Below are 17,109 nucleotides of genomic sequence, written 5' to 3'. Positions count from 1 at the left end.
TGTGAGTGACTGTCTGTCCATCTGTCTATGTGTCTCCTCTCTCTCTCTCTCTCTCTCTCTCTCTCTCTCTCTCTCTCTCTCTCTCTACCTAGTAGAACCTTACAGGAATAAAGACTCAGGTATTGCCTCCCAGGTTTGAAGCTGGCTTCCCGAGGGACACGGTGACATGAGGAGCACCCCACTGACCCATCTTCTGGCCATCTCCTTCCTCTGCCTACCCTCAATGGTAAGGGATCCTGGTCTTTTAAAGTAGAATTATGGGTGGACGGATATGTGGTTACAAGAGGACCCTTGGTGGGACCCTACACTGGGTACAGTCTGGTCCTCCCTGGGCTCAGGCAGTCGTTCCTTGCAAGTTCTGCTGTGTGAACTCAGGCACGTGTCCTTCCCTTTCTGAGCCTCGGCCTCAGCGGAATGGGTACAAGGATCCTCTGGGGAGATCAGTGAGGAGAATTGCTCTGTAAAGAGTAGTGCGGGCCCCGAGCCAAGACGGGTGTCCGGAAGAGGACAGTGGTCAGGCAGGGACCCCAGTCTCCTCCGCAGAGAGCAAATCAGATGTAAGAGTTGCATAACCAGGGCAGGGATGGATGCTGGGGTCCGACTGCAAAGCACAGAGTGCTGGCCCTCGGGTGGTCGGTGACCCTCTGACCCTGGTCAGAGAGAACAGGAGACATCTCTGTGGGTAATGTCCCTCAGTGTCATGTGGGACACTTTTAACAGACTTGTGTATAGTTCCACTTTTCCGCCCACTCACAACATTCTTATAAGATGTTTTCCTCTTTTAGTCAAATGAGACTCAGAGAGGGTGAGCAATTGCCCCAAAGTCACACAGCAAAGAACAATAGACGAGTAGCATGCTGGAGCCTGGGACAGACATGCTCTGAGGAGACCTCCCACCCCAACCTGGGCAATGCTTCACACTAACATGATTCTGGGGCCCCAAGAGGTCTCCCTGACAAGGTCAGAACCAGCCGGCTTCCAGTCTTGGAAAGGATGGGCAGAACAAGATGCTGGAGTGGGTGACTTCGTCTCCTGGGCTCCAGGGAGGGAGAGGGGCTCTGAGAGACCGAGGAAGAGAGACCTGGATTCGCCACTGGAGTGGCATCTGTGAGGCCATCCCTCCTGGTCCCGGCAAGGTGATTGGCACCTGGCACAGAAACCCAGGGATGCAGCCATGGGGAGTTTGTGAAGCTACATCCTTCACGGGGGCAGGAGTGAGTTCACGGGGGCAGGAGTGAGTTCCAGGTCTTCCAGGCGGGCTGCGGGCTCCTGGCTCTGGACTGGCACTGTTTTCAGTTCCCTGAAAACAGTGAAACTCTGTTGGGACAGCATGAACGTGGGGACATGATGGTTAGCAAGGGCATAGGGGAGGAGGGGGCCGGAGGATGGCGGGGGTACCTCTTCCATAGACCAGGCAAGAACACGTGCCCTGCCTTGTCACTACCCTTTAACAAACGAGTAAACCGAGGCAGAGGCTGAGCTGCTAATAGAAGAGCCCCTAGAGGGTAACGGGTAGGCACAAGAGTTAAGTCTGGGCTCTGGCTTCCCAGAAACCTCCATTCTGGTCCTATCCACCAGGTAATCACTTCTTGCTTTTGACCTGTTTTGCCATTATTGTTTTGGACTTCATTTTTTAAACCAGCAGCCTCTGTAGCCCCATCTGGCCTGGAACTCACTGTATAGCTCAGGCTGAGTTCCAACTTGAGGCAATTCTCCTGCCTCGGTCTCCCAAGTGTTAGTTCATCATCTTTAAACCAGGCAAGCTACCCAAGCTCCCAGAAGAGTGTTACACAGACAGCTTGTCCACACAGCACCAGAGTAACCAGTATCACTAGTGGGTTGTGCTGGGGGTCAGGACCTGGAGAAGCTGGGAGCTACCGAGGGCCTGCAGACGGCCTGGGGCTCAGTATAAGGTTTATTTGCTGCTCAGCCAGTCCTAGTCAGCCAAGGAAGTCCCTCCTCTTTCCTCACAGGCCCGCTCCAAGTGATTATTATCCCAGAATGTATTATATCCCATATTGAGGTTACACAGAAGGCTTGGAGAGGTGACAGTGTGTGTTCTTTATAAGCTCCTAGAGACTGCTGGTCCTAGAACCCTTTGGAACCTGAAATTCTGCAGAGTACCCTGCGTTAGGTGGGAGCCTTTGGCCAAAGACAGGCAGCTACTCTGTGGCGGCCCCTGCTGGTCACAGTGAGAACTGCGGGTCCTGGAAAGCAGGGTTTTGGGACTCTGGGTCCAGGGGCAGAGGACAGGATGCCCCTCCCACCTTAGGTAAAGGGATCACTGCCTCTTTGGGCCAATCAGGAGGTTTGGGGTCTTTAGTTTTCTCTTCCTAAATCACAAATCCTCCACATAAGACCATCTACTCTGCTAAAGAGTGAGTGACCTCCACTGCTGGGGCAGACAGTCAGGAGCATCTTGAGTGGTACCTCCCTTGTGGTCCCCACCCTCTAGGAAGCCCATGGCATCTGACACTTCATCTAGGTATTTTTGTCCTGGGTGGGAGGCACAGTTGTGTCTTTGGGGGAAGTCTTGGCCCTGCAATGAATGGGTATTGAGCCCCTAGTTAGGATTTTGCCTGTTCCAGAAGAAGTCTGCTTCTCTGGTGTAGTGACATTTCATTTGTATTTTAGTAAATAAAGCTTGCCTGAAGATCAGAGAGTAAAACAGCCACACTGATCAGCCTTACAGACCAGGCAGCGGTGGCACACACCTTTAATCTCAGTAGCTACACTAGTTTGCCATAGAAATCGGACGGTAGTGGTGCATGCTTTTAATCCCAGCACTAGAGAGGAATATAAAACAGGAGGAGACAGCTCTCACTCACAGTCTCATTCCGAGATTCCTGGAGGCTGGATCGACATTTTCGGACTGAGGTCAAGGTAAGAGTTTGTGGCTGGCTGCTTTGCTTTTCTGACCTTCAGGTTGAACCCCAATTTCTGTCTCTGGGTTTTTTAATCATGCTACAGTCTGGGGCCACGAGTCCACATCAGAGAGGTGGTCTTGGCACAGTTCCCAGATCTGGCTATGGGCAATCACTTTTCCCCCTTTGGAGTCAATTTCCCCATCTGTGCAGAGAGGTGGGGAATGGGGATGGGATGGAGGTGTGGGGGTGGGGAGTTAGGCTGGGTTGTGCCAGAAAGTCTGTGAATCTAGCTGAAGCTAGAAACTTCTAGATAGCTTATTAAGTAGAGTGCAGATCCTGCCTCTGTGACTTCTAGTTGAGTCCTGGTGGCCTGGGAATCTGTATTTTCCCTTTCCTGGCTGATCTGACATGCACTCAGGGCTGGGAAATGTGTTGGGCTGTGCCGAGACCAGGAAATTCCACGTTCTGTATGATTTCTTCACCCTGAGGGTAAGCACTCACCCAGGAAGTCTTGGCTTCCCTTCTCACTCCTCAGGCTCTCGCTCTTGCCTTCCGGTTAGTTCCTAGGTTAGCCCCCATTGTGATGAGCAAAGATGACCACCAGCGTCAACCACACTCAGGAGGCTGGGGAGACGGCTCAGTGGGTGGGTGAATGGCTTGCTGTGCAAGCGTGAGGACCCAAGATCGGTTCCCAGCACCTGCACACAACAGCCAGGCACAGTGGGGCACACCTGTACCCCCAGTGCTGATGGTGCAGAGATGGACAGGTCATCAGGGTTCACTTGGCAACCTAGCCAATTGGTGATCATCAGGCACAGTGAGAGGCCTTGTCTAAAAAGAGAGAGAGAGAGCTGGGTAATGATAAAGACAGAGGCAGCCGTGGGGTGGTGATTTCTTCACATTTACACACATACATGTGCACACCACACATACATGTGTACCCCCCTCCCCCCCCGCCGAAAAAAACCGTATGGCTGACCTACCCATGCTCAGGGGTTAGTGACATCATCCCTCCTTTCTTTTACACGTGAGGAAAGCCAGGTTTGGAGAACTCAAGGAACTCTCAGGGAACTCCACCAACATGGCAGAGCCTAGAGCTGAAACTCTGGCCTGGGGTTCTCACTCCAGAGCACAGTGTCATGCTTCCTCTTAGGAACACCCTCAGATGGCCCTGGTTCAAGGCTGGTTCTGTGTGACCCCAAGGCCAAGCTACGGATCCCATGCTGTCTGATTTGGCCACGAAGTGACTGGTGGTGAAAGTCTCAATACCTGCCGTGATAGTCAAAGCTAAGTGAGGTCTCTGTCTCCTCAGGTGTGTGCCCAGCTGTGCCCAGCGTCCTGTACTTGTCCCTGGACACCACCCCAGTGCCCACCGGGGGTGCCCCTGGTGCTGGATGGCTGTGGCTGCTGTCGAGTGTGTGCGCGGCGGCTGGGGGAGTCCTGTGACCATCTGCATGTCTGCGACCCCAGCCAGGGCCTGGTTTGTCAGCCTGGGGCAGGCCCCAGTGGCCGGGAGGCCATGTGCCTCTGTAAGCAGGTTTTCCAGACTAATGGTGGGGGTGGGAGTGGGGGTTGTCAAGGCCAAGGGTTCAGAGCCAAGTGGAGCTCGGCTCTCTGTGTCTCTCTGACCTCGCTTTAGGCTCTGTGTTCATTCAGCTCAGCTGGTGACCCAAGGCCTCCTGGGCCCACTCCCTGTTTCTTCCCTCTTGCCCTCTGCTGGGACTTCCCTGGTGACTTCAATCCACACCCATCCAAATCACAGCCAGTTCCAAAGCTGGGCCAATTGCTACCCCAAGGCCAATGCACAGCCCTGTGGGGAGTAAGAGCACAGCCTCCAATGGGGAATGGCATGTGCCCCCAACAAGGCTGGTCACTCACTGTTGGTGCCCCATAGTCCCGTTGCACCAGTTCTACACACAGGGAAACTGAGGCTCAGAGAGGTCAGCTAGCCTGCTCTATGCCCTCCAGCCTGTCCCATCTTCAAGCATTCCCTCCATTTCCCACTGGGAACCGTGGGTTGCGGTGCGAACCCCAGTGCTGTTTCCTAGTGGTATTGGATGTGTGGCATCCCTCACCCGTCTCAGGCCTGGGTGTCCTCTGACACTTTGGGGCAGGGCCAATGTTGAGGGGAGGCTCTCTGTGGCCTGACAGTTAGCAGCGCCCTCTAGACCTATGAGGTGCCAGAATCAGCTACCAGTGGTGATCTTGCCAAGGTCGCCAAAGAGCAAAATTGCACCAGCTGAAGAACTTTAGAGAAACAGAGAAGGGTTAGATTTTTATGATTCATCTATTTCATCTAAGTGTGTTTCACACTTTGACAAAAATGACCTCATCTCTTTTTCTTTTTCTTTTCTTTTTTTTTTTTTTTTTTTGCTCCTCTTCTTGGCTCCAGCCACACTGGCCTTGAACACCCAAGTGGCGCTCTCCACCTCAGGGCCTTCGCCCTGGTCATTCCTCTACCCTCATCCGTTCCCTGATACACACATGGAAAGCTCCCTCTCTGCCTTCACACCCTACTCACACGCTACATCATCCATGAGGCCCTGTCACCACCTAGTTAAGATACTGCAATTCCTCTCTAGTCCCTTTCTTTCTCCTGGCCCGATCACCAGCCGGCCCAACCTCATTGGCTGTGTTTGTTTTCACTGGAGTGCTCCAGAGGGGAGGATGTTTGCCCATTTGCCTACATAGCCTGAATTACAACTGCTTGGCACATGGCCTAGGCCACTGTAGGTGCTCAGCAAATATTTGTGGCATCACGTGGCTGACGGCAGAGGTTCTAGTGGGGCAGGCAGTAACAGGAGCCCTTTCCTTGAGTCAGTCCTGTGGGAAAATGCTTTAAAAGCCAGTTTTACTTTATCCTTAACACTGAGGAAAGAGCCTAATGTGCCCGTTTTGCAGGCGAGGGAGCTCAGCTCAGAGAGGCTCACGCCACTTACACGGGTCACACAGCTTGCAAGTGGTGAAAGGGGAAAAACAGTAACTCTGTGATGACTTTCAGAGGGGAGAAGGGACGTTGAGAGCCCCCAGATGGCAAGCCTGTGGCTTGTGCTCAGGGGAGTCTGGGGACCTCAAGTAAAGATTGCTGTCACGGGTGGGTAGGGGAATCCTGAGATGGTTCACGGGGTTTGCAATCTCAAGGTGCCTCTCACAGCACATCTACCCTGCTGAGGGGTTGGCTGCCCAGCCCCACTTGGCCACACCCAGCCAGCTCTCCGCTGATGACCTCCAAGGTGCCAGGAACTCTTGCTAAAATTATCATCCTCCAGTTGACTTTCCTAAATGCACCTCTGTTTACTAGGTCGTCCTGGCAACTTGGGGCCCAAAGCTGAAGCAGCAGAGGTCAGGTGGTGTGTGTGTGCATGTGTGATGGACGTGTGTGTATGCATGTGCACACGCATGTGCATGTGTGTATGTGCACACATGCATGTGTGTGCGTGTGTGATGGATGTGTGTGTGTGTGTGTGTGTGTGTGTGTGTCTTAGAGTGAGCCCAGAAGTAGCAAGACCAGGTAAGGAGCAAGGCACAGCTACCTGAGCAGTTCCTAGGAAACCATTGGCAACTGGCCCAGGCCAGAAGGTCCAGTCTTTGTATCCAAGGCAGTGATCTGGAGGCAGTGGGGACAGGGAGCTGATACAATCGTCCTCTCAGAAGAAATACGGGTATACGAAGAGGAGCACTCTGGGCTCCAGCTCTCCAGGCAGGTGGTGATGGGGCCGGCCACTTGGAGGATTTAAGTAGCAACTACTGAGCCCCATGGCCAGCGAGTTGAGCCTTGGCAGACAGTGATGACCCCACATAGGAAGAGGACAGACGGAATGCTACCTGAAGCCCCAGGCCCAGTGTGCTTTACAGCTAACTACTAAATATCACTAATTTCGCAGTGTCTCCAGCCCAGGCTGGCCTTGAACTTCTGAATCCTTGCCACCCCCCCCCCCCGAGTGCTAGGATTACAGGAGTGCCACTAAGCATGCCACTACACTGAGTTCATACATTGCTAGAGATTGAGTTCAGAGCCATGAGCAGGCCAGGCATGCACTGCACCCACCAACTGAGCCACACCCCTTTACCCAGGCTTCATTTTGTCAGATTAATTATAATCATGATTTCATTTAATCTATGACACACTCTGAAATAAGAGCCAATGTATACTCTTTTTCATGTAAACTGGTGCAAGAAGTGAAATGACTTGGTCCATGGGGTCCAAGCCAGACTCCTTGACGCCTCTCTGGCAGGCCCGTGGAGGAGAGGTGGGTAAGGAGACAGGGTGTCTGGCACTCTGGTCCCAGGCCCAGAGCTGCTCTGCTTTCTCCTCCCTCCGCAGTGGAAGAGGATGACGGAAGCTGTGAGGTGAATGGCCGCAGGTTCCTGGATGGGGAGACCTTTCAGCCCAATTGCAGGGTCCTCTGCCGCTGTGATGACGGTGGCTTCACCTGCCTGCCGCTGTGCAGCGAGAATGTGAGACTGCCCAGCTGGGACTGCCCGCGCCCCAGGAGAGTAGAGGTGCCTGGCAGGTGCTGTCCTGAGTGGGTGTGCGACCAGGGAGCGAGGCCAAGGATCCAGTCTTACACGGCCCAAGGTGAGTGAGTGTACGGGGCGTCCGGGCCACCAAGGCCTCAGCTGCTGGGGTTGGGGACAAGATGTCAGGATGCTGTAACAGCCTGCTAGAAACTGACAGAATAAGAGGCAACCACTTAGAGATATGATTTCAACTAATAAGTCATTTAAAATAAAGTTTAAGGGACTTGAGCTATGACTTGGTATTTAAGAGCACTTGTTCTTACAGATTCAGTCCCTAGCATCAATATGGTAGCTCACAACCTTCCATAACTCTAGCTCCAGGGGATCTGATGCCCTCTTCTGACCTCTGGGGACACCAGGCATGCACAAGGTGCACATACGTGTATGAGGAAAACTGTACACGGGTAGAATAAAAATAAATCTTAAAAAAAAAAAAAAAGAGTTCTCGTTCAGGTGACAGAGTGGAGAGGAAGGAGGAGTGTTAGCCCTTGAGCCAAATTTGTGCATCTCACAGCAGGGGTATAAATAAAATAGCACAGATAATAAATATAGTATAGACTAATGTAATATGACTATATATATATATAGAGAAAGAGCATATATTTATGATACTTAATACATGTGGACAATTTATAATACTATGAATACATGATGATTTAGATTTAGTAAAGGATTCGGTAAAAACCGAACCAGGCAGGACTGGAGTTTGGGACACAGCCCAGGGCTGGGCAGAGGTACAGACAAGACAGCTATATTCTTCGACCAACTCTTCAACTCTGGGATTTTGTTGCCCTGTTTCTTTAAAAGCATTACGGTTATCATATGAATTTGCCTGGGGAAGGTGACCAGGAAGTAAGGACTGGTTCTGCGGATGCCACCACATGCGGAAGGCAGGAGACGGGGTGGGTTAAATACATGGACGCTGCATTTCTATACCGAGCTCTGGCCTTGCTTGCTGCGTGACTCTGAGAAAGTTGTTGACATTCCCTGCCTCAGTTTCTCCAACTGGAAAGTGAAACTAATAAGAACCCCCACCTTTCAGGACTGTGGTGAGGACAAACTGAACTAGGACAAGTAAACAGGTTGTAAAGATGCCAGACACTCAGCCTGCATAAGTGCCCTGGCCACCATCATCCCTGTTAGGGATAAGACACATCGAGTTAGGCACATGAGAGAAAGTCGTCCAGCTCACAGTATGTATTCCACACCCCCATGGTACTTGGAATTGAACCCAGAGCCTTGTACACACCAGGCAAATGCTCTACCACTGGGCCATGCTGCCAGCCCTTCACTTACATATTAAAAGTCGAGATAAAAGCTCGACCTGCCATCTGACCTCCACTGTGTGTACATGCATAGGGTCCTCTATATCCGTGGATTCAGCCAGCTGCTCATCAAGGATAGTTTTGTCATTGAGTTCGTACTGAGCACGTGCAGACTATTTTATGCATGAGGCTCTTCCTTAGCAAAGGTGGTTTCACAACTCTTCAGTAATGTTTCCCCATTTTAGCTAGCCTTAGTGACCTGGATGTAGCCTGTGTTCTTAGGCATGTGTGTGGGTTCTGTGCAAACACTGCGCCATTTGTACAGGGGTGCCGGCACCCTCACATCTTAGCACCCTTGAGCAGTCCTTGATCCAACACCCGCTTCTCTGACACATAAACGTGACACCTGTGCGTTCAAAGCAGGGTTTTCATCATCAGCGCCAGCGACGTCTGGGATGAGTCTCTCGTGGTTTGGGGTTGTTGGGGATATTGTGGGATGCAGAAAGATAACTTGGCCTCCGTACTCTAGATATCAGTAGTACCCCCCCCCCCAAACCTTGTATACACTGACCGTGACAACTGAGAAATCTCTCTAGAGTTTGCCAGATGTGCTCTTGCTCCTCGGGGCTAGAAGGAAGAACGTTAGACAACGGAGGTGGATGGGGAAGGTAGAGCCAGGTCATGGCCAGCCTGTTATCTGGGCCGTTCTTGCCACAAGTGTGCCTGTATGATGCCCTGTATTAGAGGATAGGAAGGTGAGAAAAAAGGAAGATGGCGTTTTTAGTCATCTCGTGATGGATGTCTGCGGGGTGCACTGTGCTTAGATTCCCCAGCCATTGCTTAATTCAATCCCCAATGTAGGGAAGTTTAGGAAGAAACTAAGGCTAAGTCTCACGAGGGTCCCTGTGAGGGCTAGCAGGGGAGCGGACTTGTCTGTGGAGTCCTGACTTTTCCATGTTCACCCTCTTCTTTCTAATCCCCCAGGACACCAACTTTCTGGCCTCATCACTCCTGCATCTGCTGATGTCGCCTGTCCCACATGGAGCACAGCTTGGGGCCCCTGCTCGACCACCTGTGGGCTGGGGATAGCCACCCGCGTATCCAACCAGAACCGATTCTGCCAGCTAGAGATCCAGCGCCGCCCATGTTTGTCCAGACCCTGCCTGGCCGCCGGGAGTCGCAGCTCATGGAACAGTGCCTTCTAGAGCCAGCTGGAGATCTCGGAGATACAGAGCCCGCCATTCTCGGCAGGTGTCCCTAGGACCAGGCCCTGGACTGATGGTAGACGCCCCTTTCCGTGCTTTTGGCTGCAGTTAACTGTCCTGGTTAGGTTCCTCGTCCATGGCCACTGAGGGTTGCCTGTTCTGTCCGAGGTAGGTGGAACAAATAACCGACTCCATTACTCTAACGCAGCCTGGGATTCTGACCCAGGCTTCTGGGCTCTCCTGGCTAGTTCCTTATCAAATATGCACACGGGACAGCTTTCTCTCCAACTTCACCATACAGAAAAAGAGACCACAGGAAGGATCTTGAAAGTTAAGCTGTGCTGGGCAAATCTCAGCACCATGCCAGGGACAATAGGGGTGAGGGGACACCAGGAAACAGATTGCCTGAAACTCCCAATTCCCTTCTTGGACTTCTGTGCACTTGTTCCCAAAGGCAAGATGATGGGTGGGCTAGTGAGTCTGGCTCCCCTGGTCTGAGAACACCTTACCTGTCTGGGAGGAGTTCAGTGGCAGAATTCTCTGTGAACATGAAGCGATGAAGTCATACTGTCCTGAAGAGCGTCAGCAAGATCTGTGAACTTCACTCTGTATTTGTAAGAATGCAGATTTCCTAAGCACTCGAAAAGCATGAAGTTCACAGCCCCACACTCCAGCAGGCCAGGCCTCCTCATCATGAGGAAGATGAGGGAAAGTGGAGTGTCCTTTGGAGGATAGGGCCAGCCTGGAATAAAAAGCCAAGTCACATGCGGAATTTTGTTTGGTGTCCTGTGTTTTCCTGTCAAAATAGAAACAAACCCCCACCTAAATATAAACTTTACATTCTCTCCCACGGTCCACTTTGTGTTTATTTTAAAATAGAAGTGGGGGCTGGGGAGACAGCCTCGTTGGTAAAGTGTTAGGAAAGCATGAGAACCCAGGATGAATCCCTGGAACTTACATACAAAAGCCAGGTGTGGTGGGGCTCACTCATGATACCTGTACTGGGGAGTCGGAGGCAGGAGGATCCCTGGGGCTTCAAGGCCAGTCAGCATAGCTTACTTAGTAAGTTCCTGGCCAATGAGAGACCCTGTCTCAAAATACAGTGGACAGCTCCCAGGGAACAATGCCTACACAGGCACACATTCAAGTGCACATGTGCACACATACACCACATACATACATATACATGAATACCACAAACAACAAATAATTTTTTTGCAAGACAGGGTTTCTCTGTGTAACAGCCTTGGCTGTTCTGGAACTTGCTTTGTAGACCAGGCTGGTCTCAAACTCAGAGATCCACCTGCCTCTGCCTCCTGAGTACTGGGACTAGAGGCATGCACCACCCCACCCAGAAACAATTACTTTTTAACTGGTGCTATCATCAAGATCTAGCCAGACAGTCAGAGGAGTCTCTGGTCAATGTGGTGGCACATGCCTCTAATCTCAGAACTCCAAGGAAGAGGCAGGTAGATGGATCTCTGTGGGTTTGAGGCCAGCCTAGTCTACATACTGGGTTCCAGGCCAGCCAGAGCTACACAGTGAGATCCTGTTCAAAACCCAAAGACTAAACAACAATAATAGTCTTTGTTCTTAAACAGTGATTTTTTTCCCTATGAAATTTTGTTGAGATGTATGTAATTCACACAGTTAAATGCACAAACCACAAACCTGTTGAGCCTTCACAACTGTGCACCCTGCAACCAACACCTCCATCCAGGTATAAAATGTTCCCATCACCTCAGAACAGCCTTGCTCTTCCTGTTGCCCTCTCTTGTGATCTGACGAGCCTGTCCTACCTGATCTCCATCTCCACAGGAGTGAGTTTTGCCTGTTCCTGAGCTTCGCACATTCGAAGCCACACACTCTTTAACGACTGACTTGTCCCATTCAACAGAATAAAAAAAAAAAAAAAGAAGAAGAAGAAGAAACATTCAGTATAGGTACCGAGTCTGTATGAGAAGCTGGGAAGAGAATTAGGTTCGGTTCAGCACCACACCTGGAAGTGAAAGCAGCCTCCGCTGGCAGGACAAGGTTGCCAAGCCCAAAGCTGGCTTGAAGGCAAGAGGAGGAGGCCCCCTCACCAAACAGGGAGGGGAAGGGCAGCCTTTGTGATTCTGTGTGGTCAGAATGATGGAGGGCAGGAACAGGAGCCCTCCCTGTGCGAAGAGATGGCACTGGGCTCAGAGATGAAGATCTTCTGACCTTCCTCCGGCAGGCTTTCCTAGCAGAGCTTCCTGGGCCTGGCTGGCTGAACCCCAGGAAAATGTCTGCACTCCCTTGCTTAGTGCTGGGTTGGAGCAGCAGGGGAACTACATGCTATTAACCCATAGCTCTCTGGAGCCCCTGTCCCTATGGCTGAAGCTCCCAGCATGGAGCCAGACCCTGTGGACTGGGGCCCTCCATCTTCCTGCATGTTGAGGGAGATAATGAAGGTGGGGCTCCCTTAGCGGAAGGCAGAGAGAGCTCCCTGGCCTGACAAGATGCCCAGCTTCCCCCCTGTCTTAACTGGTAATAACTCTAGAGAATCTGGCCCTCCAGACCTTGCCCTGGGGTTGGCACCAGGATGGTGTCATCGTCTAGAGAGCACGTGCTGTGTCCTGGTGCCCTTGTCCGTGACCTTACGACCTGGGAGATACTTGAAGGAGCTCCTGCTCTGCAGAGGGGATGCTGAAGCTGGAGAAGTAAAATTCAGCTGCAATCAGGGCTGGGAGGCTGGGAACCAGCTGGACCCACAGCCTGTGCGCTCTGTCCCTCACCCATCTCTCTCCTCTCCTTTTCTCTTATCCTTCCCCTCTATCTTTTCTCTTCTCGTTTTTAATCTACCTCTTCTCTCCCCTCTCCCTTCCTCCCAATTTGTCTTTTCCTCCCCTTCCCTCCCTCCCTCCCCCCTCTCTCCTTCTCTCTCTCTTTCTTAACTTTAACTGAACTATTAACTATCCAGAGCTCACGTGGTCATTTGTCAACTGTTCAAGAACAGCCTTCCCCTCCACCTGCATCTGGTCCGAGCAGGATCGTGCATTTCTTTAGTCTCCTGTTCCCTCCCCACTTTGCTAAAAATCTGTGTATTATTAGTGGTTTCAAATGGGCTTTGGTAGAGGAACCAGTAACGTGGTGCTGCCCCCTAGTGATATTTGTAAGCGTGAAGAGTGGAGAGGCTGCTGGCTGATGAAGTCCTGGAACTAGAAGTCACTGCCGCCCCCTATCGCCCAGTTGCAAAAGTGCAGCCTATTTGGAGATGGTGCCCCAAGCTTCAACGTGAGGTGGTGACAGAAGTAGCTAGTTTCCCCCTTCCCTTCTGGGGGAGGGTATTTTGTTGTTTTTCTATTTGTGCTGATGTGTTATTTAATCACCAGGCTCCGAGGCAGGGTACCTTGTCTGACCCCACTGTGAAAGCCTTCTCCCATTGGTCACACTGAACATACAGGAATACCTCTGTAAGCACAATCATGGCTAAGTCACTCTGCTTAAAGCCCTCTGGGACCCTGAGATAAACCTGCACCTGATTGGACCAGATTCCTATGACTCCCAGGCCTTTTGTGTCTTCCACATCCTCTGTGCCGAGCACCCCCCATGGGTATGGCATCCCCTCTTGTCTAGATTCTCCCCTCTAGGCCTTTCCCCAGGCTGCCTGCTCTGACCTGGATGGCTCTGGATAGTCCTTGTGACTCTTGGTCTCACTTTTCTCTGAGGTGAAGCTCTTTTGGCTTCCAACTAGATAAAGAACAGACCCATGTAACTAGTGATTGACAGGTTCAGAAGTCAGTAGGAGCAGAGGGAGGGTGGAATAGAACACGCAGCCATGACTTTTGGGGGAATTATAAGGCAACAAAGAGACAGATATTATCACTTAATGCCATCCGGAGAGCTGGCATGATTTTACCAGGGGTCTCGCAGTTGGTACATCGCAGGCCCAGGACCTAAACCTGTTCCCTCGCTCTAGAAACTTGCCCTTGACTTCACTACTTAGGCTGAGGGAACTAGACCAGGAGGAGGAAACCATAGGATGCTTCTAAGAAGGGCCTGCAGGTGAGTCTTGGAGCTTTCGGGAACATAAGGTTCTTGGTACCTTGTGTTTGACCTCAGCTGTAAGTCAGACTTCATCTAGGAACCTGACCTATTAGGAAGTCCCACTCAGAAGTCTGTTGAGTATGTATCATCTAATTTGACTGTTGCACTACTTACCTGGTGTGTCCATAGGGTGATGCTCGCTGCCTTAATAAACCCAGCAAGCATTCTGACGGGATGGCAGCCTCCCTTCACGTGATGCTCCTGGCCGCTTACATGGTGACCCACCATTTCCCAGGGATGGAGAAGTTCCCCTGTTCTCTAGAGGTCATGCCTGGAACCCACACTCTAACTTGCACTCCGTCAGTGATGCTCATCCCATAATCACTTGTGGCTGTAAGACAGGCTGGCAGATGAACTGTCTTGCTGGGCAGGTGTCTCCCAGAGTCAACACCACACTATGGAGTCTTTGTTAGCATTAGGGTGACAACAAAATTCTCCTTAGTAGTCTGTTTAAACAGCTCACCGGGCTAACTGGCGCTCTCCAGGCAGTTTGAATGGGACACTTCAGCCACACGCCTGCTGAGTGGCCAGCAGGCCATTCTCTGGCACCCTTGTCCCCTCTGGCTTCCTGCCACCAAATTGCATGCTTGCCAAGAGTTCGTCGGGTTTGTTTCCAAACTGGTCTGCACCAGCCACACTGGGTTTTGTAAAGAGGCAATTGAATTAGCCGTCCCATAAGCTGGTGAAACATGACCACAAAGGGAAGCGATTCGCTTTTTAGGAAAGCTTGATAAAGACCTGTGGTTTAAAAGCTACTTCAAGTCGGGCTTGGAAGAAACAACTCCGAAAGCTCTGGAAAGAAATATCCAGGAGGCAACGGGAGTGACAGCTCAGTGGATAAAAGCATATGCTGTTCTTAAGAGGTCCCAGGTTTGATTCCTAGCACCATGCCAAGTGGCTCACAACTGCCTGTGACTCCGGCTCCAGGGGGTCCAACGTCTCTGTAGGCACCTGCACTCTTGTGTGTGCGCACACATGCATGCACACACACATGCACACAGTTAAAATAATAGAAATAACTTTAAAAGAAAGGCCCACATGAGTGTAGAGGATTCTGCTTTCCAGCTGTTCCATCAGTCGCCTGCCAGTCCCTGGGCGTCCTACACATATGGGGGGTGGGCAATGTGTAAAGCTCGTGAACTGGGCTAAGCCCCCTCCTCTGTGATGTTCTCGGGGCTGTGTGTGTGTGTGTGTGTCCCATTCTGTGCTGAGCACCCAATTGTCATTCTCTGCACTTTGATCACATGACTCTCCAGCTTAACTACGGCTACTGCAGAGAGAAGCTTCTCTGACCGAGGCTGAGAATAGCACTAGTCTATGGGAATAAGCATAAATATTTAGAAGGCAGCTTGGCAACATGTTGGGTACCAAAACAACAGTAGTGTGTTTCCCCTAGACCCTCTTGAGCCATGCTTTTGGCCAGGTTTACAGTACCAAGCATGAATTTCTTCCCGTGGATCAGGCCTCAAGTGCAATCCAAAAGCAGTTGGTTGCTGCCATGATTTTCATGCCCACTGCTGTTACAGTGGGCAGGCACATCTTGCCTGGCAAGTCAGTGTTGTAGGATACAGGGTTGACAGCAGAGCAATCCCACTGATGGATTTTCTCCCCTAGAAAGCCTGCACAGCCCCTCTGTCCTAAACAGACACAGCAGGCAGGGAGTTTTCATGTCGGTCCCAGCTTCACGTCTCTGTGTCCTGCAGCCAAAACGTGCTGTGTCTTCTGAAGCAGAGTCTTAACATCTGGTTCTGCTTGACAGTTAGGAGCAATAGCAACAGTCTGTGTTGTTTTGGGAATTTCTGAGGCCTTCCTGATCAATAACCTATGCCTGATATTCTTATTTAATAACCTAAGTGTTCCAGTGGGAGCATTGTCCACAGATGCAGGGTATCTGTGTTCAGACCCATTCTATATTTTAATAATTTGTAATTAGTTTATGAAGCAGTAGGTTTCCATACTGGTTTTCAGGAAGTCTTTAGTCTTGGTTAACCCAGTCTCTCTTTTCTAGGGTGGAATCAAAGTGCCTAGCCCACGGCCTTGCTTTGAGGATTAACTAAAGGCACGTCTGGCGTGGGTCATAAGAATGCTAAAATCCAGGCGTGATGATACACGCCTGTAGTCTTAGCACTCAAGAGGCTTAAGTGAGAGGAGTGTGAGTTTGAGGTCAGTCTGTACCACATAGAAAGGTGTGTGTGTGTATGTGTGTGTATATATATATGTGTGTGTGTATAGGTGTGTGTATGTGTGTGTATGTATGTGTGTGTATGTGTATATATGTATGTGTGTATGTGTGTATAATATTTAACTAGGCAAAGATGTGCTGCCTTTGCTGAATTACGTAAAGGTGTGTTGCTTTTGTTTATGCTGCATTTGTTTAACTATATAAAGCTGTTTCACCTTGCCTACCTAAGGCACCAGATTGGTCTAATAAGAAGTTAAACAGCCAATAGCTAGGCAAAGGAAGGATACAAAGGGCTGGCATGCAGAGAGAAAAAGGGAGGCAGCCGGCCAGCAGTCAGCCAGCTGGGGGCTAGCCAGCCAGATTTGGAGGAAGGAGGAAAGCAGATTGGACAGTAATTAGATGAGGTAAAAAAGCCTTGGGGCAGCAATAGATTAATAGAAATGGGTTAATTTAAGATAAAAAAAAAAAAGCTAGGGCTGGAGAGATGGCTCAGAGGTTAAGACCATTGCCTGCCCTTCCAAAGGTCCTGAGTTCAATTCTCGGCAACCACATGGTGGCTCACAACCATCTGTAATGGGGTCTGGTGCCCTCTTCTGGCCTGCATGCATATGCACAGACAGAATATTGTGTACATAATAAATAAATAAATATTTAAAAAAGCTAGCTAGAAACAAGCCTAAGCTTAGGCAGAGCATTCATAATTAATAATAAGTCTGTGTGTTATGATTTAGGGGCTGATGGTCCAAGAAAGACGGCTACATGTTTGTTTGTTTGTTTTTTTTTTTTTTTCTTTTGAGACAGGGTTTCTCTGTGTAGCCTTGGCTGTCTAGGAACTCTCTTTGTAGAAGAGGCTGGCCTCGAACTCACAGAGATCCACCGGCCTCTGCCTCTCAAGTGCTGGGAGTAAAGGCGTGCGCCACCACCGCCCAGCTGAATAGTGGAAGTTTTAATATCTCCATTAACCTTACAGTAGCCATCCTCGTGCAGCTGAAAAGGAG

The 17,109-nt window shown here is 50.7% G+C and overlaps 1 protein-coding gene across 1 annotated transcript in view; it reads left to right on the top strand.

Moving 5' to 3' along the window:
* Positions 1 to 10,693, top strand: part of Ccn5 (cellular communication network factor 5) — an 11,241-nt gene extending 548 nt beyond the window's left edge. Inside the window, exons 2-5 of the mRNA XM_050151347.1 lie at positions 134 to 226; positions 4,180 to 4,396; positions 7,192 to 7,446; positions 9,638 to 10,693. Of these exons, the coding sequence (XP_050007304.1) occupies positions 167 to 226; positions 4,180 to 4,396; positions 7,192 to 7,446; positions 9,638 to 9,858 (753 nt within the window). The 5' untranslated portion in view covers positions 134 to 166 and the 3' untranslated portion in view covers positions 9,859 to 10,693. The remainder of the gene's footprint in view (positions 1 to 133; positions 227 to 4,179; positions 4,397 to 7,191; positions 7,447 to 9,637) is intronic.
* Positions 10,694 to 17,109: the final 6,416 nt, after the last annotated feature.

Source organism: Alexandromys fortis, unplaced genomic scaffold (assembly GCF_014885135.2).
Source record: "Alexandromys fortis isolate MF-2015 unplaced genomic scaffold, M_Fortis_MF-2015_v1.1 scaffold_27, whole genome shotgun sequence".
Lineage (NCBI taxonomy): Eukaryota > Metazoa > Chordata > Mammalia > Rodentia > Cricetidae > Alexandromys > Alexandromys fortis.
Note: the sequence above shows the minus strand (reverse complement) of the source record. Positions and strands in the feature narration are given on the sequence as shown.